The following is a 27,634-nucleotide window of genomic DNA, read 5'->3' as shown; positions in this document are numbered from 1 at the left end:
AGTATTCTACATACATTTTTCTATTTGTATTTAGATCAACATCTTGGAAGAAATCTGAAAATCAGATCTTAATAGTTTAATATTTTCTTATTGTTCATTTCCTATCAGCCGGATCTCTCTGTTGTTCTGAGAGTGGTCTTTGCATGGGGGTTTTCTAAAGATCCTCCAATGGTCTTTGTCAGCCATTGGAGGATTCTCTGTAATTTCATGCATTTATTTATTTCTGTATTGTTGTCTCATATCAGGTTACAGGAAAATCCAGTTGTAATGTAGATTTGAATGGGCAACATCTTCGTGTGTTGACCCTCATTTCATTAAATTTCTATGCATTTGCTGAAATTTGCATTCATGCATGTGAAGGCTTAAGTCGTGCACTTGATTTTCTAAAGGTTCTAAAATTCCTCTGCATCAGTAGGGACATATATCGTCATTTAATGGGTCAAAGGGTGTCATAGGTAACCTTATGACCCCCTTTGACTCATATGAACAATTCTATTATGTCACTAGGGGTCCTAGGACTCGTAGGGACATATATCATAATTTAATGGGTCAAAGGGGGTCATAGGTCAACCTAGGACCCCCTTTGACCCATATGAACAATTCTAATACATATGTTATCATTTAATGAGTCAAAGGTGATCATAGGTCACTGTATCACCCCCTATGACCCATATGAAAATTTTAATATGTCCCTAGGGACATATGTCATCATTTAATGGGTCAAAGGGCATCATAGGTCACCCTATGACCATATTTTACCCATATGAACAATTCTAATATGTCTTTAGAAGTTTTAGGATCTCTAGTGACGTATGTTGTCATTTAATGGGTCAAAGGGGGTCATAGGTCACGCTATGACTCCCTTTAACCCATATTAACCATTCTAATATGTCCCTAAGTTTCCTAGGACCCCTAGGGACATATGTTATCATTTAATGGGTCAAAGGGGGTCCTAGGTAACCCTATGACCCCCTTTGACCCATATTAACAATTCTAATATGTCCATAGGGGTCCTATAACCCCTAAGGACATATGTCATCATTTAATGGATCGTGACCTATGACCCCATATGACTCATATGAACAATTCTAATACATCCCTAGGGGTCCTAGGACCCAAAGGACATATGTCATCATTTAATAGGTCAAAGGGGGTCATAGGTCGACCTATTTCCCCCTTTGAACTATATTAACAATTCTAATATGTCCCTGGGGGTCCTAGGACCCCTAACGACGTATATCATTATTTAATGAGTCAATGTTGGTCATAGGTCAACCTATGACCCCCTTTGACTCATATGAACAATTCTAATACATATGTCACCATTTAAAGAGTCAAACGGGGTCATAGGTCACGTTATGACCACCTTTGACCCATATGACCAATTATAATACGTCCCTAGGGGTCCTAGGACCCTTAGGAACATATGTCATCATTTAATGAATCAAAAGGGGTCATAGGTCATAGTATGACCCCCTTTGACCCATATTAACCATTCTAATATGTCCCTAGGGGTTCTAAGACCACTAGGGACATATGCCATCATTTAATGGGTCAAAGGGGGTCATAGGTAACCCTGTGACCCCCTTTGACACGTATGAACAATTCTAATATGTCCCTAGGTGTCCTAGGACTCGTAGGGACATATGTTGTCATTTAATAGGTAAAATGGGGTCAGAGGTCAAGCTATGACACCTTTTGATCCATATTAACAATTCTAATATGTGCCTAGGGGTCCTAGGACCCCTAGGGACATATATAATCATTTAATGGGTCAAAGGGGGTCAGAGGTCAACCTATGACCCCCTTTGACCCATATGAACAACTTTAATACATCTCTAGGGGTCCTACAACCCCTAAGGACATATGTCATCATTTCATGGGTCCAAGGGGGTCATAGGTCTTTGACTCATATTAACAATTCTAATATGTCCCTAGGGTTCCTAGGACCCCTAGAGACATATATCGTCATTTCATGGGACAAAGGGGGTCATAGGTCGACTTATGACCCCGTTTGAACCATATGAACAATTCTAATGCATATGTCATCATTTAATGAGTCAAAGAGGATAATAGGTAACCCTATGACCCCTTTTGATCCATATGAACAATTTTAATACATCAAAAATATGTCATCATTTACTGGGTCAAAGGCGGTCATAGGTTAGACTATGACCCCCTTTGACCCATATTAACCATTCTAATATGTCCATAGGGGTCTTAGGACATGTAGGGACATATATCGTCATTTAATAAGTCAAAGGGGGTCATAGGTCAAGTTATGACACCCTTTGACCCATATTAACAATTCTAATATGTGCCTAGGGGTCCTAGGACCCTTAAGGACATGTATCATCATTTAATGGGTCAAAGGGGGTCATAGGTCAACCTATGACCCCCTTTGACCCATATGAACAACTTTAATACATACTTATGGGTCCTACAACCCCTAGGGACATATGTCATCATTAATGGGTCAAAGGGGGTCATAGGTCACCCTATGACCCCCTTTGACCCATATGAACAATTCTAATATGTTCATAAGGGTCTTAGGATCCCTAGGGACATATGTCTTCATTTAGTAGGTCATAGAGGGTCATAGGTCTTTGACTCATATTAACAATTATAATATGTCCCTAGTGGTCCTAGGACCCCGAGAGACATATATCATCATTTAAAGGGTCAAAGGGGGTCATAGGTCAACTTATGACCCCCTTTGAACAATATGAACAATTCTAATACATATGTCATCATTTAATGAGTCAAAGGGGGTCATAGGTCACCCTATGACCCCCTTTGACCCATATGAACAATTCTAGTATGTCATAAATATGTCACCATTTAATGGGTCAAAGGGGATCATAGGTCACACTATGACCCCTTTTGACCCATATAAACCATTCTAATATGTCCCTATGGGTGCTAGGACCCGTAGGGACATATATCGTCATTTAATGGGTCAAACGGGGTCATAGGTCACCCTATGACCCCCTTTGACCCATACAAACAATTCTTATACGTCCCTAAGGCTCCTAAGACCCCTATCGACATATGTCATCATTTAATGGATCAAACGGGGTCATAGGTCTTTTACTCACATTAACAATTCTAATATGTCTCTAGGGGTCCTAGGATGCCAAGAGACATATATCATCATTTAATGGGTCAAAGGGGGTCATAGGTGAACCTATGACCCCCTTTGAACCATATGAACAATTTTAATACACATGTCATTTAATGAGTCAAAGGGGGTCATAGGTCACCCTATGACCCCTTTTTACCCATATGAAGAATTCTAATATGTCAAAAATATGTCGTTGATCATTTAATCGGTCAAAGTGGGTCATAGGTTAGACTATGACCCCCTTTGACCCATATTAACTATTCTAATTATGTCCCTAGGTGTCTTAAGATCCGTAGGGACATATATCATCATTTAATGGGTCAAAGGGGGTCATAGGTAACCTTATGGCCCCCTTTGATCCATATAAACAATTCTAATATGTCCCTAGGGGTCCTAGGACCCATAGGGACATATGTCGTCATTTAATGTGTCAAATTGGGTCATAGCTTAACCTATGACCCCCTTTGACCCATATTAACAATTGCAATACGTCCCTAGGGGTCCTAGGACCCTTAGGGACATATACCATCATTTAATGAATCAAAAGGGGTCATAGATCAACATATGACCCCATTTTACCCATATGAACTATTCTAATACATCCCTAGGGGTCTTAGGACCCTTTGGGACATATGTCATCATTTAATGGGTCAAAAAGATTTGACCCATCTGAACAATTCTAATATGTCCCTAGTTGTCGTAGGATCCCTAGGTACATATGTCGTCATTTAATGGGTCGTGGGGGGTCATAGGTGACATTATGACCCCCTTTGACCCATATGAACAATTGCAATACATCCCTAGGGGTCGTAGGATGCCTAGGGACATATGTCATCATTTAATGAGTGAGAAGGGGCCATAGGGCCTTTGACCTATATGAAAAATTCTAATATGTCCCTAGTGGTCCTAGGACCCCTAGGAACATATGTTGTCATTTAATTGGTCAAAGGGGGTCATAAGTCACCATATGACTCTCCTAGGACCCCTAAAGACATATATCATCATTTAATTGGTCAAAGGGGTTCATAGGTCACCCTATGACCCCCTTTGACCCATATTAACTATTTTAATATGTCCCTAGGGGTCCTAACACCCCTATAGACATACGTTGTCATTTAATGGTTCAAAGGAGGTCATAGGTAACCCTACGACCCCCTTTGATCCATATGAACAATTCTAATATGTCCGTAGGGGTCCTAGGACCCCTAGGGACATATATCATCATTTAATGGGTCAAAGGGGGTCATAAGTCAACCTATGACCCGCTTTGACCCATATGAACAATTTTAATATATATGTCATCATTCAATGAGTCAAAGCGGGTCATAGTTAACCTATGACCCCCGTTGTCCCATATAAACAATTCTAATACGTCCTTAGGGGTCCTAGGACCCCTAGATACATGTCGTCATTTAATGAGTCAAAGGGGGTCATAGTCACCCTATGACCCCTAGGGACATATGTTGTTATTTAATGGGTCACAAGGGATCATAGGTAACCCTATGACCCCCATTGACCCACATAACAATTCTAATATGTCCCCAGGGGTTCGACATATGTCATCATTTAATGGGTCAAAGAGGGTCATAGGTCAACCTATGACCCCCTTTGACCCAATTGAACAATTCTAATCGAACATATGTCGTGATTTAATGGGTCAATGGGGGTCATAGGTAACCCTATGACCCCCTTTGACCCATATATACAATTCGAATATGTCCCTAGGGGTCTTAGGACCTCTAGGGATATAGATTGTCATTTAATGGGTCAAAGGGGTTCGTAGGTCAACTTATGAGCCCCTTTGACCCATATGAACAATTCTAATACATTTATGATCATTTAATGAGTCAAAGGGTATCATAGGTCACCGTATGACCCCCTTGGACCCATATGAACAATTTTAATATGTCCCTAGGAGTCTTAGGACCCCTAGGGACATATGTCATCATTTAACAGTTAAAAAGGGGTGATAGGTCACCCTATGAACCCCTTTGACCCATATTAACCATTCTAATATGTCCCTATGGGTTCTGGGACCCCTAGGGCTTATGTCATCTTTTAATGGGTCAGAGGGGGTCATAGGTAACCCTATCACCCCCTTTAACCGATATGAACAATTCTAATATGTCACTAGGGGTACATATATCATCATTTAATGGGTCAAAGTGGGTCATAGGTCAACCTAGGGCCCCCTTTGACCCAAATGAACATTTACAATACATATGTCATCATTTAATGAGTCAAACATTATCATAGGTTGCTGTATGAGCCACTATGATCCATATGAACAATTCTAATACATTCCTAGGGGTCCTTAAGAACATATTTTATCATTTAATGGGTCAAAGGGTGTCATAGGTCATCTTATGACCGAATTTGACCCATATGAACAATTCTAATTTGTCTCTAGCGGTCCAAGGACCCCTAGTGATATATGTCGTGATTTAATGGGTCAAAAAGGGTTATAGGTCACCCTATGACCACCTTTGACTCATATTAACCATTCTAATATGTCCCTAGGGTTTCTAGGACCCCTAGGGATATATGTCATTATTTAATGGGTCAAAGGGGGTCATTGGTAACCCCTATGACCCCCTTTGACCCAAATGAACAATTCTAATATGTCCCTAGGGGTCCTACGACCGCTAAAGACATATGTCATCATTTAATGGATCGTGAGGGCTCATAGGTCACCCTATGACCCCCTTTGACCCATATGAACAATTCTAATATGTGCTTAGGGGTCTTAGGGCCCCTAGTGACTTATGTTATCATTTAATGGGTCAAAGGGGGTCAAAAGTCAAGCTATTGTCCCCTTTGACCCATATTAACAATTCTAATATGTCCCTGGGGGTCCTAGGACCTCGAGGGATGTATATCGTCATTTAATGAGTCAAAGTTCGTCATAGGTCAACCTATGACCCCCTTTGACCCATATCAACAATTCTAATATGTCCCTAGGGGTCCTAGGACCCCTAGGGACATATATTATCATTTAATGGGTCAAAGTGGTTGATAGGTCAACCTATGACGCCCTTTGATCCATATGAACAACTTTAATACGTCCCTATGGGTCCTACGACTCTTAGGGACATATTTCATCATTTAATGGGTCAAAGGGGGTCATAGGTCACCTTATGACCCCCTTTGACCCATATGAACAATTCTAATATTTCCCTAGGGGTCCTAGGACCCCTAGGGACCTATGTCTTCATTTAAATGGTCAAAGGGGGTCATAGGTCACCCTATGACCCTATTTGACCCATATTAACCATTATAATATGTCCTTAGGGGTCCTAGGACCCCTAGGGACATATGTAGTCATTTAATGGGTCGAGGGGGATCATAGGTCACCCTATAATACCCTTTGACCCATATGAACAATTCTAATGTGTCCCTAACGGTCCTAACACCCTTATTAACATATGTCATCATTTAATGGGTCAAAGAGTGTCATAGTTCAGACTATGATCCCCTTTGACCCATATTAACCATTCTAATATGTCACTAGCGGTTCTAGGACCCATAGGGACCTGAAAGTTTTGTAGTACTTTATTAAAATTCAAACTTTTGACCAATCAATTATTTTTTCCTCATGATAAAGCCTAGTAGTTTAGAAACTACATTCAATTTTCTAAAAATTATTTTCTTACAACTTTTTGATATAAAGTCCATAACCACTTCAAAATTATTTGTGAAGTTGACATAACCTTGATTTGCTGATTTTTCACTGCCACTTAAGGCCATAGTTTGGTACACCATGATCCTGCACATACCCTCCACTTACCCAATATACATATATATGTGTGATTTTTATTATCTTCTTTTGTATTATATATGTAATATTTCATCATAGATATATATTTTTCAATATTTGTGTTTGGCATTGATCAAGAAGTCTTGATTTGCATTCTATGATAATGAAGACAACTTTTTTGTTTGTCTTATACTTGCACGATTGAATAGATTTCATCCACTCATCGAGTTTTTTAGTCTTGTACCCTTTTAAAATACTTTGTTTATAGATACAATACCAATCAGTCTGGTATTATTATTTTGTTCAATCAAATTATAACAATGTCCTCTCAATGCTACATTATTTCAACAAGCATAATATTCAATAAAATAAATATAGAAGATAATTACAAAAGGAAAGCTCCATGTAAGAGTTGAGACACTAAATTTCAAGACAATAATATAGAGAAAGATATAAACTAGACATAAAAATGACTAAGAACACATCAATAGCCCCAATATAACCAACCCAATTGTAAGAAAAAAATTAAAATGGTATGATCATCTTATGCAATAACTTAAGAAAATATTACTAACAAAGATTAGTGGGATATTATTTTCTTCAAATAGAAGCATGGATAATTAGAGTCATTTTGATCCCTATATTGTAGCTAGTAACAAGAATGTATGATAGTATCATCATAGGATCATGTTTATTTAGGGGTAGAAATAAATAAATAAAAATTACGCTTAAAGAAAATATTAATAGATATATCCATGAATTCTATATTTTTCTATTTGATTGTGTGTTCTATTTTTATTGAATAGGAATTTTGTTGAATGATTTTTCTCAATAACTTTAATGATACTTTGTAAAGATAATAAGCATTCACTCTTAAAGTAAATGACTTCTTATGAATATGCCAAAAAAATGTAGTGAAAATTTACCTCAATATTTATAAATCTAGAAAATATTTGACAATACTTCCTCAAGATTGTCTTCATGCTTTGGAAAACAAGAAATGTTAAATTAATAATTAAAAATTTAATTATATATAAATTAGAAAACATATAAATATTGATTTTTTTAGTTAATTGCTAAATACAAAAGTTACACAAATTTAAGCATAAAAGACTATCATTTAATATATAAGTGATATTTTTATTATTATAAGAAGTGAATTTATAAAAGCATCAAAAAATATGAAAACTTTATATTATAAAACTCAATGTGCCAATAGTTAAGTATGAACTTACAATAGTTTTAATCAGTAGACATGTCAAATAATATATATTTAATAAAATTATAATAAGAAAATTAATATTAGTAATCTACTTATTTTATTTTGTTGTGATAGTTTATCAAAATAACATCTCAATAAGTGGCATACTCTTGTTTTATTTTTTGTTCATGAATTAATCCTTGTCCATATTTATTTATTTTACATATATTTAAAAATATTTAGTAATTATTTATCATTATGATTGCCTCACTTGCATGTACTTGCTATTGGAATAATAACCACAACATCTGTTTATTTAATTAACAAGGTTCTAAGATTACTTCATTCACTTAGCTAAATGTGTGGATTGTTTCATGTAATCAAGTTATGCTAATAATAGCTTAAGTTATCTCAATAATTATGATTGTAAAAACTAGCACGTGCTAACTATATTGTGCATTAAGTTTGCATCTAGGGTTTCATTCACCCTTTCATAAGGATTTATTCACTAATTTGTTGCAAATCTTTCATACAATCAATACAAAACCCTTAGGTTGTGTTTAAAAAATTGTTCTTGCTTCATCCTTCTTGACAAGAAGTATGCATACAAATGATTTATCCACATTCGTGATGGATCTAGCTCTGAGAGATTGGCTTATGCATAATAGGTTCAAACAAAAGTTTCCCTTGTGCTTGCATCATTCTAAATCCTATTACTCGACTAGTAATTCATCAAAATAAGAGTAGCTAAATTTTTAGTTCAATTTTCTTAAAGGTGCAAAATGTACGATAAAATCCAAGTGTCAAGAAAGAGTTTGGATATTGAGGATAGAAATGAACCCCCACTATTGTATTAATGTACTCAAAATATCCAAAATTCCTAAAATTTCCTTTCCAAATGCAAAAATAAGATACTAACAACTTATAAGAAAAATAACTAGGACACTTTATTCATTTTATACATTCTTCCAAAAACCCAACTTGTTGAGGACAAAGAAAAAATGTCAACCAAATAATACACTTCAAAAGTGTAGCTTAGTTATCATGTTTTCTTCTCTAGTTTTATAACCTGTATGAATATCTTCATGAGTCACTATGATCCTATTGGCTATTGTTCTCCTACAAGGTATTACACACTTATTTTGGTTTAAAGGTGTATATTTTTAGATGTGAGGGCCAGGAATGTATAATTTAGAGATCAAAACATCCTTGTCTTTGATTATATTTGTTCACTTCTTTATGAATATCAACTCTATCTATGCTTCGACTGTTTGGAAAGAAATCTACAATAAATTCATCCAAATGTGATAATTTGTTTGGATAAAATTATAAAATGACTTTATCTACCTCTTTTATCAAAAATTATTTTCTCATGTTTCAATTATTTTCCCACTATTTATTAATGCTATTATAGTATGTAAGATACTTCTGTAATAATCCTAATAAAAGGTAATCCCCTTAACAATACAAATACATAATAGAAATAGATAAATAACAAAAAGTTGCAAGAACAAAATGTTGGCTTCTTTTATCTCCAAAAGTATAGATTCACAAATTTTAAAAATAAAACATGCAAAGCCACATGGTAGTTTTTCTTGACATATTCTATAAGCCAGAGCCAACACCAACATCCTAGAATTGCCATGGGCAACCCTACATGCCTTGTTTATTTAGGCAATTTTCCACTACCCAAGAACATTCTAGAAATTTAACCCTAGAACTTGAGGTAAACCTAATTTTTTTTCTTTTTTTTGGTATTTATTACAATAGAGAAGGCCACACAAATTTCATAATTCAAAAGAAATTTTGAAGAAATTTAAGTTTTGCCCATTTCAGGTGGTGCGACTTCTGAAGACCATAACTCATTGATAGTTTCTTTGATTGACTATTATGACCCATTTTTGGAAATGACATGACCTAATATACAATGCATAAGATGCAAAAGCTCTAATCATCCAAGGTTTAACCCCTTTTTGAAGTCTCTAAAGCCTTCAAAACTAAATTCAAAGGTTTTATACCTTGTTTCCAATACCAAAAAATTTAATTAACTTCAAAAATAGACTTGATATTGTAATTAAACTTTTATTGGAAAGATGATATATCTAAAACGAACCTCCAATAGTCAAATCAAAACATTCTAAGTTCAAATGACCAAATTACTAAAAATAGAAATCCTCCATAAATAGTACCTCTACACTAAGATAACCCTTATTGAAAGACAAATTATAAATTTTATTTGGTTGATATAAGATTTCCCTTCACACAAGATACTCCTACATTAGACAGCGAGGCTAATTTGAGATGTGACCTTATCACATCACATGTGTTTAGAGCAAAACCAAGACAATTAACCTACTCCCTTGTCAACAATGATGAATCTTAAACAAGCCATCCTTTTCATTTGATCGAATAATCTTTATAACTCATGTTCCTTATGTTTCTACCAATATGACTATCAAGACTCCTTGAATCTCCTTTGTAGTTGGAGTAATTGCTAGAATACTCCAATATGCTTGTGTGACCTTGTCTTCAATACCTCCTTCGTGATACTCTGTTAGATCTGAAATATTAAAAAGTTGTGAAATATTTAGATTCATTAGGCAACTCTACTTCATAGATACTTCTTGAATCATGCTTCTTTAGTATCTTGCATGGTCCTAAATTCTTCATCTTTAACTTATTATATGTTCCCACTAAAAAATGCTTATTTGTCAAACAAACTATGACTTCATCTCCTATTGAAAATTCCTAATGCTTCATTTTCTCATCTTCTTTACCCTTATAATTTGTATAACTTCAGTAATATGACTCCTTAATTCCTCACATAATTTATTTAAGTGTTCTACTAAATCTTCAACTTTGACACTACTTGTCTTCCCTTAGTCCATTTTCTCAATTTAGAAGCACTTCTAGGAAGACTTCCATATACTATCTAAATGGTGATTTATCAATGCTCCTATTGACAAAATTATTATATGAATTTTTTGCCTATGCTAAAATCAAGTCCCATCCCTTTGGTTTATCTCCAAAAAAACATCACAACAAATTTCACAAACTCCTATTCACTATTTCTATCTATCCATTAGTTTGTGGCTGATGTGATGAGCTAAACTTTAAATTTGTCTTAATATAAAACTATGCTCTTTAGTAAACCATGAAGTCTTATCACTTCTCTCAAAAATAATTCTATTACATGAACAACACCATTAGTCTTCTTCCACAAAATGAAATGTACCATATTTGAAAACTAAGTCCTTGGTAAACATCCAACAACAAAGTCCATATTGATATCCTCTCATTGCTTCTCACATAAAGGTAATGACTTCTATAACCATGTAATCTGCTCGAATCCTTTTTCCATCTGATATAGTCTACAACTTTGTATGAATTTCGTAGTGTCGTGTTGCAATTGTAGCTAGTAAAAATTTTCATTACCCACAGAAATTGTTTTATCGTGTCCAAAGTATCCATTTTACCCTTTACTATGATTCTCCCTCATAGAACTCCTTAGACTACGCTATTGGATTCCTCTAAATAACATATCATCCTACATGATTAAATTCAACCACATGGTTCTATCAGAGTAATATGTTTTGTACAAGATGTCCAAGCTTTACCAAAATCAAGAAACTTTCGATACAAAATCTTGAGTTTGTTAAACCCAACAACCTCAATCTACATATCTTTTAGCCAAATCTATCTCCTACTAAGAGCATCAATAAACCTGCTAGACTTTTCACTCCTATATTTCAAAAAATGTACACCTCTACAAAAGCCTAACTCATTTCAAATGTCATTAATTCAAGTTTCCTTGGATGTTCAAGTATTGCAAAGCTTGATGATCATATATAAAACAAACTCATTAGGAAAATATAATATCTCCAATTCTTCAATGCCTAAACTATAGCATGAAACTCCTAATCATAATTTTTTTTTTTTTTTTTTCACATCATTCAACTTCTCTCTGATGTAAGCAATAAGTCTACCTTCTTGGCTCAAAACAAATCTAATTGCATTACCAGTGGCATCACAATGTACTTGAAATACCTTATTAAAATTTGGAAGTGTCAAAATAGGTTGTTTTATAAATTTTCATTTCAATAGCCTTGAGGGATGAAAACATAACATTTTGAGCTCAAACAACCAACTTATAAAAATAGTAGGTCGCTAGAAATAGTAACTTTGCATTGAGGTAACCCTTATTGAAAGACATATAAAAAATATTGTTTTGGGTGATCTGAGATTTCCCTTCACCCAAGATGCTCCTTCATTAGGTCCCAATTGTCTATGGTTTCTTTGTTTATGTAATAATCCCTTTCTGAAAGAAAATTGAACAGATAAATAATAAGAGTAAATACAAAAATAAATTAATATAATATAACACTCCTATTTCAAGGCCTTAAAGATATATAATAGAAAAAATTAAATTAAAGATTTAAATCTATTGACAACAAATCATGCTCTTATCTATGCTTGAGGGAAAGTGTTGATAGTGTCATTTAGATGAAGATGGAAGAAAATAATCAACATGATGAAGTTCAGGAAGTAGTGGTATAGGAGCATTATCGATTATGGGTGGAGGGAAATCATCAAGGGAATTAGCAATTACTTGGAGATTGATAAGATCAATATGTTTCTATCACAAGATCTTTAGAAAGTTGAGAAGGGTTAGCTAGGGAGTGAAACTTAAACCATCTTTATGACATTTTTGAGAAGGATTAATAGAAATTGTAATACCTTGTTCATTAATATCTAGTCCTAAAGTTTTGTAGCATTATTGAGTGGTGATAGAATAGCTTACATTATAAGTAGTTTATAATGTAGAAGGAATAGACAATTCATCTTGTATGAGCATGCATGGTATAAGGGGTATAGTAGAAGGAATATTATCTTTCAAAATAATAGTATTCCCATCCTTAGAAGGTGAAGGAGAAGCAGTGTCACCAAAAGATCTAGAAGAAAAATCATCTATACAATTTGTAAAATTTGGATCATGGATAATGTTTTGGAGACGATTAATTTTTTTAGGATTATTATGAGTTTGAGGTTAACTAAGAAGGATATAGTTAAGAGGATTGATAACAAGCTCATTTATAGATACCCTTATGTAATCTATATATTCCATGCATTTAGTTCAAATATGCATCAAGAAGATACATGAAATGTTGATAACAATCTTGAAACATTCCTTGTAGAGAAGTATTGCATTAGTTGTCCTCATTATGTTATATGCAAGAATATCATAAAGAGATATAAACATAATGAAATGAAATAAACTATAAAGTACCTCATGGGTTTGGTAGAGAGAATAAATAAGAAAGGTGATTATATTAGTGATTACACACTACTCTATTTTAGAGAGTTTCATGTTTATAAGTATGCAACTAGGGCTAAAAAACAAGAATGTAACAAAACAATGTGAAGATGCAAATAATATTTTAATACTTATATAATGTAACCAAACAAGGGGGATGCAAAGTAGATCTAAATATGAAGGTATAAAGACTAATATACAAAGAGGATCCAACTAAATAATTAAATTATAATGAAGACACAAAAGAGATCACAACCAAAATATCCAAATGTCCACTCAAAAGGTATAACACATAAAAGAAATGGGTTCACCAAAATGTATAAGGTGAACCTATAAATACAATGATGAAATATGTGATACAAGATAGATCTAACTCGATCTGTATAATGTAGCCAAGTAGATCTAACACTAAAATTAGAATGAAAATGTAAGAACCTAGATACACCAAAATGTATAAGACACGACGATGATCAATAGTAGACAACCATTTGAAACGTAGATTAGAGGGGGCCCAAAACATTATAACCTCTTCAGAGTAAACCTAATTATCACAACTCAAGTAGAGGAGGGGTGCTAATGTAAGATCTAGTGACAATAATATGTATTATTCTAAGGCCCTTCTTGTCTATGTAAGAATGTAGGGATGAAAATGTGATGTAAATGAAAGAAAATTCAAATGTATATTTATGTAATAATAAACAAAAAGATGGTAGATCTAGTGTATCAAAGTAAGTTATATGAAGGAAGGGGAAAGAAGATGGACTCACATTGAGGGTTAGTAGATGAAGCAACTTCATATTTGTAGAAACCTTGTCAAACTATACTAAAACTAGAAACTAATGAGAATATGAAAACCTAATAGATAGAGATTTCTATTGTGAAAATTTGAATGTCGAAGGAACATGTCAAACATGAGGTTTCCTATACTAGTATAGGTCAATATTGAGGTAACCTATACCCATAATAAACAAATCTAGAGGTCTTGATACTATACTTGTAACTCCACTTTTAGATCTACAAATCTAGATCTAAAACTCAATGAATCTATACTTGCACACCAAATAGTAGGGGAAAGTCTTATAAGTTGGGGGGTTCCCTTGGTCAAGCCCCTTTTTAGGAATTAACCTTGAGTTGAAATAAAAGAAATGTTGTAATGCAATAGAGATTAAACCTTAGTGCAACATATCATACCATGTAAATATAATTGTCTTTTGTATGTGATCAAGTATGTTGATATAATAGCTTTCACTCAACACAAAATCCCAAAAGGAAATCATGTAAGACAATAAAACCTATAGTACATGCTAATAAATCACCTCAAATATTAAATAGAAATAGAAAAAGAAGAACTCTTAGATGTATGAATGTAGGTCTCCTCCCTTTATGGCCAATTTTTACAACTCCAATGAAGAAAGAAGAAACATATATATAGGGAAATGCATTCTTGAATATATTGTATGGATACCTTCCATTAATAATTTCTTGATTGAAATCCTTGGATTATTGCACTTAATTGCTTGAGCGAGGATGCTTGTGTATTGTAATTGTGATTTTTGAATAGAGGAAGCCTCCTTTTACAGGGATTTTGCGGTTAATTTTTGTAAGGGTAAACTCTACTAGGTGAGTAAAGAGAAATGCCCTTTATTGGGCATCTAAGTTTACCAAAATTAGCTCCCCAAGCTATAAGTCACATCATCTATAATATATACAAAGAATGATTAATTTTGAGGTAAATAATGTGCAATTCGAGGAAAATTTAAAATTTTGAGGAAAAATGAAAAGATGAGAGAGAAAATGAAGTGTAAAGGATTTTGACTCTTCCTTCGGGATCTCCCCCCACACCCCCCTCCCCCACCCCTTTTTTTTTGTTTCCTCCATTACCTTGTGCTATTTATTCATTATCAACTTGATTAGCTTCATTAATTATAAAGAGTGTTGAATCCTTTACTTCTTATGCAAAAAGTTGTGATTAGGCTTTTGATTAGTATAATCTTCTTTGCCAACTTCTATTCTTCTCCTTCTTTATATTGGCCTATTTGAAGGCTTTCAATATCATTTTAATTCTCTTTTTCTTTTTTGTAGCATTCTAATGACGAGTGTCCTTTTAAACCATGTTTAGATCACAAGATTAGATAATCTTCCCCTATAATTGACTAATACATAATATCAAATTATGAGTGTAGTTTAATTGGTTTGGGGACTAATAGAAATCATAGTACCTCTATATATATCCTATCATACATCCCATATTAACACATTGTTCTTCCAATATTCTATGGGTAAGAATTACATTATGATCCATAATGTAACAATCTCTGTGGTTCTGTTCAACAAGTTAAAATTAGGAGTTGAATCCTCTATAAATAATCCCTATTCATCCATCAAGTGGTTCTGTTGAACAAGTTAAAATTAGGAGTTGAATCCTCTATAAATAATCCCTATTCATCCATCAAGTGGGGGCCTAGAGTATATCTTTCTTCTTTATATCCATTGACCATAATTCTACCACAAAAATTCCACTAGGTAAAGATTTTGTCCTAGTAAGAGATCCCTAGTTTCTTTTACACATCTTTATATTTTTGTCTAATGGTGGCCATCCTCCATCACATTTAATGAAGGCACTTCACTTTTTATGATTCTGCTATTCAAATATAAGAATATGAAGTAGGGTTTTTTTAATACCGTTTTTTTTTTGGGTCTACTTTCCAGTGACTATCTCCATGGCTCCTCCTATTGTGAATCACCTTAGTATTCAGGTTTCTTTTCTATTGTTGCACCCTCAAAATTCTCCTTTAAAAAGATTTTCTATAGTAGTGCTTGTCTTCAAAGTGAAGAGGTTTTTGGAAACATTACTTCCATTCATCTCTTGCAATATTCTTGGAAGTGACCAGTTTCCATTAATGGCCGAGAAGAGAATATGCGGGGGAGGCTGTATCTGTTAAGAGTATAATTCCTTCATAATTAATGGCCGCGTAAAATCGCAATTGATAAAGTCACAGTCAGTCACAGTCAGTCAGTGTTCCATCACACTCCAAGCGGCTGTATGCAATGAATCTGAGCGCTTCCAGTGACCGGAAGACCACAAAATATGTATTGCTTCTAGTGGTCCCAGGAACTTATTACGTGTTTAACTGATGTCGGCAGGGGCTACTTTCCAAAAAGATCAAAAGATAATTGTTGCTATTTACCTTTTTGGGGGTTGTTAAATACAATTGTACGGATGCGTGAAATTTGATAATATATGGAAATTGTTTTTATTTATCATGAAAATAATATAAAATTAAAAAATTATTATTAAGCCAATAGGTAAAGTTCTCATTTATGTTTTGTATTCTAAATTAGTATTAATAAATAAATATTAACCTTAGCATGCCTTCACCATTTCTATAGAGTGAAATCTGTAGTCCTTGCAATGGTTTCCTCAAAGATTTGAAATTCCACACCATTGACAGTCACCTTTTTGTCCTTCCAAGTTTGGAAGAAATGCACCGAGAGAATCTCATTATGCTTCCCCATTCCCTCCATATACAGTAAGAGGTTGCCTTCCTACAAGTAGACCATCGCTACCTCACTGCTACGGATGCCCTTCTCATACAAATCAGTTCTATGCGATCATGAACACCCATGTCTTCACGCAGGTCGACAACCAAATCTTTAGACGACATAGCCTCTTTGCAAGTATGAAATATATAATGAGAAGCCTAAATGATAAAAATGAAAAGGTATTGCATAGTTATCATAATTCTACAAAGTTTCTCGAAAGGCAAAAATCCATCTTTTGTGGCACATGTGAGCGGTCTCTTTCCCTCCATAAATGGCCGATGCCAGTTGTAGTTAGTATGGGAATATAATAAGTTGTTATTATGATTATTAGTAGGTTGTTTTCTATATCTTTCCAAATTCCCCCTCTATGTCCTTTTACAATAGTAATCAATGTTCACAACAACTGAAACATTATTGCATATCCTCATACTATCTTTTCAAACAAGCCCTTTATGGATTATCTTGTCCTCACATCCTCGTGGAAAAAAGACAGCTTGCCACCTATTTTGATTCATCATGTGACATTTTTGAAAGTATGCCCGCTTTCCATCACCACTTGCATTGATGATCCAACAACATTCTTATGTCCTCCCATTCCATCAAATCCCTAACACCATGGCCAAATTTGGCCAGCTCATTTGCCACACGATTCCCTTCCCAATATATGTGTGCCTCTTGGGTGTCATGGTAATCTTCCAACAACCTTCAGATTTCCTTGATTATGAGTTTAATCGACCAGTTAATCTATCCTTCTCCCTTAGTAGCCTTAATGATAAGCATAAAATCCCCCTCGATGGCAAGCTTATCGATCCCTTGAGCTCTTGCAACTCTCAACCCTCGTAGGAGCGCCATAGTTTCTACTTCATTATTGGAGCCTCCTCCATAGTTACCAGGATAGGTGACCACCATATTTCCCATACTATTATGAGGAATACTTCCTGCTATGGTGCTTCCCATCATGGCTGAACAGTCAAAATTTAGTTTGAACCAAGATGGAGGGGGAGGGAACCATGTCGTCTTCTTCCTAGCTAGGACTTTAGAATTGTCAAATTGTGCCATGATTGATTCAACATTCCAAGTCAAAGCCCATTTCAAGTCTAGACCACCCAGGAGATTCGAGGGAGGGGATTTCCAACAGTAGATTCCGCTACATTCTTTTATGAGCCTAATAACCTGTTAGGCCACGCCCACATTGGTATTGGCTTGTTAACTGAAGATCCTATTGTTCCTTTCCTTCTAGATATGCCAAGTAACATATGGAGGGATAATCAACCATAAGTTTTTGAGATAAGGATGCACCCTCCGCCCGTTCCAATGAATAAAGTATTTCAATTCATTCTCCATACACTATTTGACCTCCCATAGGGAAAGAATTTCCCTTCAAACAACTATGAAAAAGAGGTAGTGGATAAGTAGGTGTGAAATAAATTCCACATCTTGAAGACATAAAATACAACAGTTAGTGAGTTGGCACCCTCTACATTGTAGGTTATCAATGGTGAGGATCGATCCATGCAAAGTTGCCCAGAAGAAAAAGTTATCTTTGGTAGGATCCAAGGGTGGTAGGCTTTTTTCGAATCAGCCTGGGAAACCATCTCCCCCATGGAGCATAGATAAGTAGAATTAACTATAAACTCTCCCAAGGGTGTGAGTTTCCACACCAAGTAGTCCTCAATTGGATCGAGGGGGATCCTATAGGTATGAAGAAGGTCTTGTAGCTCCCAAGCGATTCCCAAATCAATGGGCTCAAGGTTTTGGATAGTGACCCATTGTCTTTCAAGGGTGATGAAGTTTTGAATCTAAGGGCCATACAACCTAGTACACTCTTCTTGCAGAGGTAGGAACTTATTGTGCATGAGAGGACTATCATGAATGCATTGATCCTCCTAGAAATCAATAGAATTACCATTCCCTATAATCCAATGGCACCCCTTTTTCAAGATCTTTCTAGTATTAACCATATTGTTCCAGATCTTGAAGCCCCGAGGGAGATCACATGGCCAAGGGAATTGGTGAGGAGAAAATCCCTCGAGGTATTTAGCCTTAATTATGTTGCACCAATTTACCTTAAGAGCTCACCAAATTCAAGCCAATTTTGGTTAATAGGGCCTTGTTCAAGTTTCATGTTCCTCTTAAATTCAAACCACCAAGAGCTTTTGGTTGATAGACTTTCTTTTAGCTAACTAAATTCATTCTTGACTTCTCTTCAGTTCCAGACCACAAGAAGTTCCATTGGATTTTATCAATAATGTCTCTGAACTTGCCCAAGTTTTTGAAAATGGATAGGAAATACACTGGGATGCCTTGCAAGGAGGCAGAGATAAGTTGGAGTTTCCCAACATTACTCAAGATTTTCCCTTTCTAGTTCGCTAACCTTTTTTGGAAGCATTCAACCAGGCCATTCCAAAACCAATTGGGAACTTCCTTAATTATGAGTGGTAGGCCAAGATAAATATCTGGGAGGGATGCCTCCTGGCAGGTAAGAATACTTGTCAACTTATCTCTCAAGTTGGCAATGGTGTTGAAGAAAAAGGCTTTGCTATTCTAGGTAATCTATGTATTGACTAGAGACTAGCACATATTAATTTAGTGTGACTTTCCATTCTCTAGCTTCATGGATGGAGGAGATGTTGAATAAGAAGGTGTCATCCAAAAACTGATGTATGATTTGTGGGGGGTATTGAGAGGCTGGTTTAACACCCTTGATTTTGTTAGAGTTAGTCAAAGACACTAAATTTCTTCTTACCACTTCCACTACAATAATAAAAGGTAGGGAGACAGGGGGTCACCTTGGAAAAGACCTTGGGAGGATGAGAAAAAATTGCTAGGAGCTCCATTGGTGATCACCGAGAAAGTAGCAGAGGTAATAGCATTTTTTATAATAGTATTAACCTTCTCATTAAAGCCAAGTTTGGCAAGAATGGAAAAGAGGAATTCACACCTAACCTTATCATAAGCTTTGGAGATATCTAGTTTAAGAGCCATACCTGGGTTCTTAGACCTTTCCATAAAGTGTATAACCTCATGGGTGGTTATAACTACATCAAGAATCTAACTCCCAGGCACGAAGCCACTCTGAAAGGGGCCAATAAATTTGTCTAGGAGAGGCTTAATGTGATTCACCATAACCTTAGCAATAACCTTGTAAATTGTGTTACAAAGGCTAATGGGTTTGAAGTCTTTGAGTCTCTGAGGGTCCTCTATCTTAGGAATGAGAACAATGAAGGTTTGGTTGAGTTCCTTCAGCAACTTTCCCATTTTGACAAAGTCATGAGCAACATGGATAACATCATACTTAACAATGTTCAAAAATTCCTGGAAGAAAGCAAGAGGAAACCCATATGGACCAAGAGCTTTATATTGATCCATACTTAAAATAACCTTTCTAACTTCCTCTTCTTCGACCTTGCATGTCATCTTCTCATTCATTTGACTATCAATCACCTGTTGAAATGACCTCAAAATATCATTTTGTATGTTGCGGTTAACCCGGGCTATCGAGGGGATATAAATTGACTTTATCCTCTATCTATTCCATTTTAGTGACTTTGTGGTCATTATCATCCATCAAGCTATTCATAGTGTTTCTCTTTTTTCATCTCGATATTGATCTATAAAAAATGTCATGTTTTTATCTCCCTCCTTCAACCTTTGTATCCTAGATTTTTATTTCTAGAAAACTTCCTCCCTATTTAGAAGGGTTCTCCATTCATCTCTACACTCTCTCCTCTTACTGCTGCTCAATCTACAGGTTGTTTTGGGCAAGTTGCATCTGGAGGGCTTCCAACATTTTATCTGCAACATTCTTTTCCTTGGATAAAATCCCAAACGAGGATTTGCTCCAATCTTTCACCTCCTTTCTAATTCTGTCAAGCTTTCTAGGAACACAGAACATGGCAGTGCCTTCTACTAGATCCTTCCACCACTATGCAATACAATCCTTCAATTCAATGTGTGAATGCCACATGATCTCATGCCTAAAAGGTCTTCACCTAGTAGCCTTTTGAGTCCAAGAGAGAAGTATCATCAAACAATCTGAGATAGAACTTGGAAAAGCCTTTAGGGAGGTGTCCTGGAGAATGTCCCATCCTAAGAGACTATAGCCTTGTCAGGCCTAAGTTGTGTAGAAACTAAAAAATGGTTCACATCTATGGTTTCATCACTTCTTCATACTAATTTGTGCCATTTTCTCATTCTACTAACTTCGATCTTTTGGCCAAATTGATCATACTTTATCATTTGTATCCTCTTTCACATCAATTTCATGTCATTTTAAAATCATTTCTTATCAACTCAAAACCATTTCATATAAACTCAAAGTCACCACAAATCAACCCAAAATCACTTAGAATCAGTCCTAATCAACTTGAAACATATCAAACATCCCAAATCAATCATCACTTATCAATTCCTAGGTATTTTTCTAGCTTTCAGTGCCTTGGAAACCTATCAACCTATCAATCTTATCAAACTGACCTTAGTACTATCGTGGCTCTCAGTGCTAGGTCAAACTATCATTCATGTCATTCAATCTTTGACATTATTGAGACTTTCAATGTAAGATCATGGCATCATCAACCATTTTAATAATATTGACAGTGTGCATTGATGTTATTATGATCAAACCTTTTCAATCAATTTCAATCCTGTAGCATTTACAATGTCGGTTAAATGTTACATATCAACCAATTCATGTCATGTGTCCTTGGCATGTTATCAACTTCAATCAATCAATCTGACCATGGCTTTGGTCTATCTATCATCATCATATTCAATCTATATCATTGTCACATTTTCATCAAAGGATATGACCGCATTCATTTAATCAATTTGGCCAATCATCTACTAATTTTCTCTATAGGATTAAATAACCCATTATTTAATCCTATCATTCTTTCTAATTATTCTTCCTAATTATCATCCTCAATTAATTTTATTAGTTAATTGGTTCATCATTTGCAAACCATGGAAATTCTTAATTTCCTAAGTTCCATTTCCCATAATTGATTCCATTTTCTACTAATTCTTATTTTGTGGAATAAAATGATTTTTAATTCAAATATTCCATAGAATATTGCATCATAGTGACACTTGGATATGACACCTCATGGATTCTCCTTTGACGCTTGGATAAGATTTGTCATAATCAAATATTCTTATTCTCTTACGCATGTCCCTATTTGGCTTATTTGTCATAGATTCTTGGCTTTAATTGGGCTTGAGATGTCTTATGATGCGTCATAGATTCTCTTCCACATTTAGCCAAGTTTGACTTCCATGCATCATAGAATCTTACAATTGGCATATTTTGTCATATGCATCATGGATTCTCAAAGGAATCTCTTGCCATATCGCATATCTATGGGTGACAAATCCAATGCTCTCATCCTCCATGCCCATTATAAAATGGACACTCTTTCTCTCATTTCCAGTCCTTGGAAGTCCCTGGAAGTCTTGGAAGTCTTTAGCTCCAAATTCTTGAGTCTTTGAGTCCCTACTTCTTTGCATTTTGCATTCTTTTTCTCACACTAAAATCACACTTCTAGTATTCTCATGGCATTATCCACATCATAGACTTTTGCTTCAATTTTGTGTGCACTATAGGAAACTTTGGAGCTACAATCATTTGGAGAAGAAAGAAGGACATGGGAGCTACAAATGAAAGAGGGGGTTTCTATTGCTTTCTTTATTAGTTTGGCTTTCATGGTAGACTAGTGGGTGCTAATATATGATTATTGAGTTTTGTGATTTGCTCATAGTATGTTATGCATTTAACCCATTTTCTAGTTGCTACAACTTGAATCAAAATTTTCCCCATTCTATTATTAGACTAGGTAAAAATAGAGCCTTGTAGTTCAATATCAATTAGATTGTTTCTTCTCAAAAAATCCTCCAGACTCCCTAATTTCTTACAAGGGTACAACGAGGTGTTGAAGTCTCCCATACACAAAAATTTCCCATGTCTCATAGAATTTTCCATAGTAGTAGCCTCATTCTAGACAACAAGCCCACCATTGCGAGTGTTAGGGGCATACAAATTGAAAGTAGTCTAGTTGCTTGAGTGGGTGTTGAAGTTTGTGACAACAAAATGGGTGTTGATGGAAATATCCATGCCCACAACCTTATAAGGATTCCACATTGTAGAAATACAACCAAAAGCTCCATTAGCTTCACTATAGTTATATTTAGCACTTAGCCAAATATAATTTGCCACTTCTAAAAAAACATGTGCATTCATTTTAACTTCCTACAGAAGAATCATATCAATGTTAAGTTCAAAGATTTTTTATTTGATTTTGTACTACTTCCTGGGGCTATTCAACCCTGTCACATTTCAAGATATGATTTTCATATTTTGTGGTTTTGGGTTTCCTTCAGGGTTTTTTGTTTCCCTTATGCAATATCCTTTTCTGTTTCCTATTGATAGATGTTCTTGGTCGGAGGTCTCCCTATACTCATAAGTGATCCAACATCTACTCTATTCCCTTTGATCTTCCTATTCGAGATCGTCCATTCAATATTTCTTATGAGATCAAGGCTTGGGCCCTTTGAAGTAGGGGAAAAGACTTCCACTATACTAGGAATAGAGATCGCAAGGGTTCCATTATCAAGATATGAGCCCATCCCCACGCCAATAGACAGGTTGCAGTAGCTCTCTACCCCCTCAAAAATCCTTTCTTTGTCCAACATACCATCACTCATATGTGGTTCTAGGTTCAACATGTCAACAATCTCCCCTTCTTCTTGAACAACAACATTTAATAAATCATTTGTCTCCTTAACTTTCACACTAGTGTATTCTTTCACTAAGGTTCTTGTGTTCTCTCCCAAGCAAGGGGTTCCATTTCTATGGTTTACCTCAAAATATGGTTGACGCTTTCCATTTCTTGTCTTATCCTTCCAAAATCTTGATTATCAAACTGCAAGTACCTTGAAAAAGATTAGTAAAATTATCAATACTAGTATACCTTTAAGCTTTGCAAAATGTTACATCATAAATTATACTAAATATCAACTATAAATATATTTAGATTAAATAAAATGAATAAAAATCAAATTATTAGTAAAATATTATATTTAAATTTATACTATTAATAAAATATGATAATAATTTTGTTTGACAAGTAATCAACCAAAGCCTAGATTATTTATTATTCATTATTATTGTTAGGATTGATTATTATATGTGTTAATCATAGACTTGAACCCAAGACCTCCTTGATGAGAGACTCACAATTTACCATTGCATAGTAGGGCCTTGCCTTTTTAAAGAAAAATATTCAATTTGAAAATGATTACAAATTATTATTTTTGATAAAAATTATTATAATGAATCTAGAGTATACTTTTATTGCATCATTTATTATAATTATTCCTAAAATACAAAATTACATGAATAAAAATAAAATATAGAAATTGTATATTTAAAACCTTCATTTTTTCTTGAATGATGCATTTACTTTCAATTATTTTGTTTGAAAATTATTGAAATGGTTCCTTATATAATATTTGGCACATAAATACATCTCACTATTGTAGTATGTTTACATTTACTTACTTTTGTATAAAAAGACTCCCAAGTATACATCTTCCTAATATATGTCCACCTTAGACATTACTAAGTTTTTAGTAGTGTTCCTTACATACAATTGTAAGTTGTAGCATTTGCAGCTTTCAAGAGAATTTTTTTTTCCATTTTAATGTTATACATTTTACTCTAATTAGCATATGTATCCTTTCCCATGTCTAAAGAAAGAATTTGGGTTATTATATAAATGTCGCTATTTTGTAACATGTGATATATTTTATTGATAGTTGAATGTGTTGAGGAAGCGTGTTATTTATAATTGTAAAATGTAATATCTCTATTGTAACTTGTGGGAACATTATTCTATTATTTTTAATAATGCTTATGAAAGCACGTATGCCTTAACATAGACCTATGTAATTAAATGTACAGGGAAAGCTCTAATAGGTCAACCTAATTAATTATTTATAAGAGGTATAATGGAAAGTTGTTTTCCTTAATTGGGTATTCCATATATGAGATCAACTGATGTGGATGCATATTATGGATAATCAGAGCATACTAATGTTAATATTGGATGATTAAGGGGAGCTTCAAAGGAAATATTTTGGCAAGTAAGTTGCAGACTTGCCAATTCATGATTTTGGATATGTTATCTTGAAATATTGTCTTTCACACTTGCTGCAACATTTAGGCAGTGGGTCTACTTATTTTCTTTCTACCCTTTAATAGGTATAGAATCTTCTAAAAAGGATTCAACAAGTATCCATCCTCTAAAAGCACTATTGAACTAAATGTACTGTATTTGACTCCTAATAAGGTCACATCCATTTACAAAGAATTTATATATTAGTACATTATCTTTTGGGTGTCATCCCCACTAAGGTTTTTCCCTTTGATCAAGGGTTTCCCTAGTCAAAAAATCCTTGTGTTATGGTGCATGGTTTATTTTTGTTGTGCATCATTATTTTAATTGTTAGAGATCACATTTATAAGTTTGGTTTTAATTATATTTGGTCATAACAAATTCATCCCAAGCCCCCCACCCCTTCCTTTTTATTGTGCGGACTCCACTTCTTAATAATTGGCATCAAAGAATTAGGTCCTCTTTGAGAAAGAAGCTTAACAACTTGAGGTGATCTATGGCTTAAAGTAAAGAGAGTCCTAAACTTAATGGTGATAACTATGAAAGTTGGAAGAATAAGATGCAAACACATCTGATCTATATGGGAATTAACAATTGGTCTATCACAAGGGGTCAATTTTTTATAAAGACTAAGAAAGATCTATCTTGATGTATAGATTAGGATAAGAAGATATTATAGTAGAACATGACTACAAGAGAAGCAATCATAGGAACTTGACCTCGCACATGACATTTGGATTAAGTTAGAGAATTTATCAGAAGACCTAATGAATTTATAAAGGAAGAAAATTTGTGAAATTGGAAAGCTAAGTCAAAAAGGGGGAATAATGCAAGAAGATGGAATTGTTAGAGCATATGTATAATGAATTACAAGAATTAGTATAGGGACAAAATTTTCAAGTTGTTCACAAGATTCTTCGATCCTTAATACCAACTTATGAGCACAACGTTAATTTAATTGAACTAAGTTATTCCTCTTATTAAAGGTTTTAATAAAGAAGCATTGATTGGTAAAATAAAATATTTTGAAATGGGAAGATTGAAAGATTCTTTTCCTAGAGTTGAGATTGATTTTAGAGCTAGTGCATATAAAGATAAAAGAGTACTAACCAAGAGTACAAGTAAAAACATAAGACATATTGGAGAATATGCAAGTGAATGAATAGAAATTCATGAAGAAGAATGAAAGATAGATGATCATGAAGCCTTGATAGAAAAAAGAGAGAAAAGAGGTATATGAGTATTCAAGGGTAAGTTTTTCAAGAAATGAGATAGTACATATTTCCCCCACAGATCACTAAGATCTATTAGGGTCTATAATCACCCAAAAATGGTCATCTAGACTATGAGACCCTTTTCTAACATTTTTTATTAATTTATCCATCACTTATCTTTGATCAAATCATCATTTTATCAATTATTCGATTATAACCTATCATTTGATTACCTTATCCTAAGTCTTTTATTTAATTCAAAGAACTTGGTCCCTTTTAATTAAATAAAAATCTCAAAAATCCCACTAATCCTAAGTGTGCAAATGAAAAACATTATTCCCATTTTAAAAATAAAAGAAAAACATTTTTGTCTCACATGATAGGCATACTTTTCAATGATGCAGTGCAAGGCAAGAGAATCCCCAAAGGAGAAGTCCAAACCCTTAGCAAACAACCACATAGCGGAAATACAACAACAAAGCAACAATAATGCAAGATCTAATACTGAATCAAAACTCTTTATTTATAGATATAACTGATTACATGCAATATGCCCGGCTGTAAGGCCTTCTAGGTTAGGGCCAAATACCAACAAAAATTACAAAATCAATTTTGCAAGATCCAACAAGACCCACTTACAAACTCGATTCCAGCTAGTCCAGATACACAAGTAGATAAGAACACCAAGAAGAATCCACACTTGTAGCCTCAAGTCCACCAAGCAATCCTCCAGTTTCTAAGCCGCAACCCTAGCTCTTAAAAAATCACATCTACACTTCATCCACTTCTCTAAGCTGTAATGATAACTTCTAAAAGACTCCACAAAACCCCTTACTTATACCCAACTAAGCCACAAGTCCGCCCAACCCATTGAAAAATAAATTAAATCCTTTACATTAAATATAGGTCAAGCCACAAGTTGGCTACAACACTAAATTAAATACCTATACATAAATTAAATGCCAAAATTTGGCTCACAGACAACTCGGTATGAACATAACCAAAACCACTATTGGCACATGACACATATAGGAACACTCAACATCCATTAGAAAACTAGGCACCAACAAGTTCACTTGGCACATGAAGGCACACCCGATCAACATAAGATTGCTACAATAAGTCAACATCCACTAATAGCTATAGTAACTTGACATCCACTAGGAGCTACAATAACTTGGCATCCACTACGAACTACAGTAACTCAACATCCACTAGAGCTACATTAACTCATCATCCACTAGAGCTACAGTAACTCAGCATCCACTAGAGCTATAGTAACTCAACATGTACTAGAGCTACAGTAA

The 27,634-nt window shown here is 34.6% G+C and overlaps 1 protein-coding gene across 1 annotated transcript in view; it reads right to left on the bottom strand.

Annotated features, from left to right (window-relative positions):
- LOC149533956 (MADS-box protein JOINTLESS-like) overlaps positions 1-27,634 on the bottom strand; it is a 177,469-nt gene that overhangs the window by 77,713 nt on the left and 72,122 nt on the right. Inside the window, exon 4 of the mRNA XM_089805936.1 lies at positions 23,798-23,859. Coding sequence (XP_089662062.1) covers positions 23,798-23,859 — 62 coding nt within the window. The remainder of the gene's footprint in view (positions 1-23,797; positions 23,860-27,634) is intronic.

Source organism: Cupressus sempervirens, chromosome 10, assembly GCF_028749045.1.
Source record: "Cupressus sempervirens isolate cs-2001-9-10 chromosome 10, ASM2874904v1, whole genome shotgun sequence".
In the NCBI taxonomy this organism is placed as follows: domain Eukaryota; kingdom Viridiplantae; phylum Streptophyta; class Pinopsida; order Cupressales; family Cupressaceae; genus Cupressus; species Cupressus sempervirens.
This window is presented reverse-complemented; position numbering and strand designations above follow the sequence as displayed.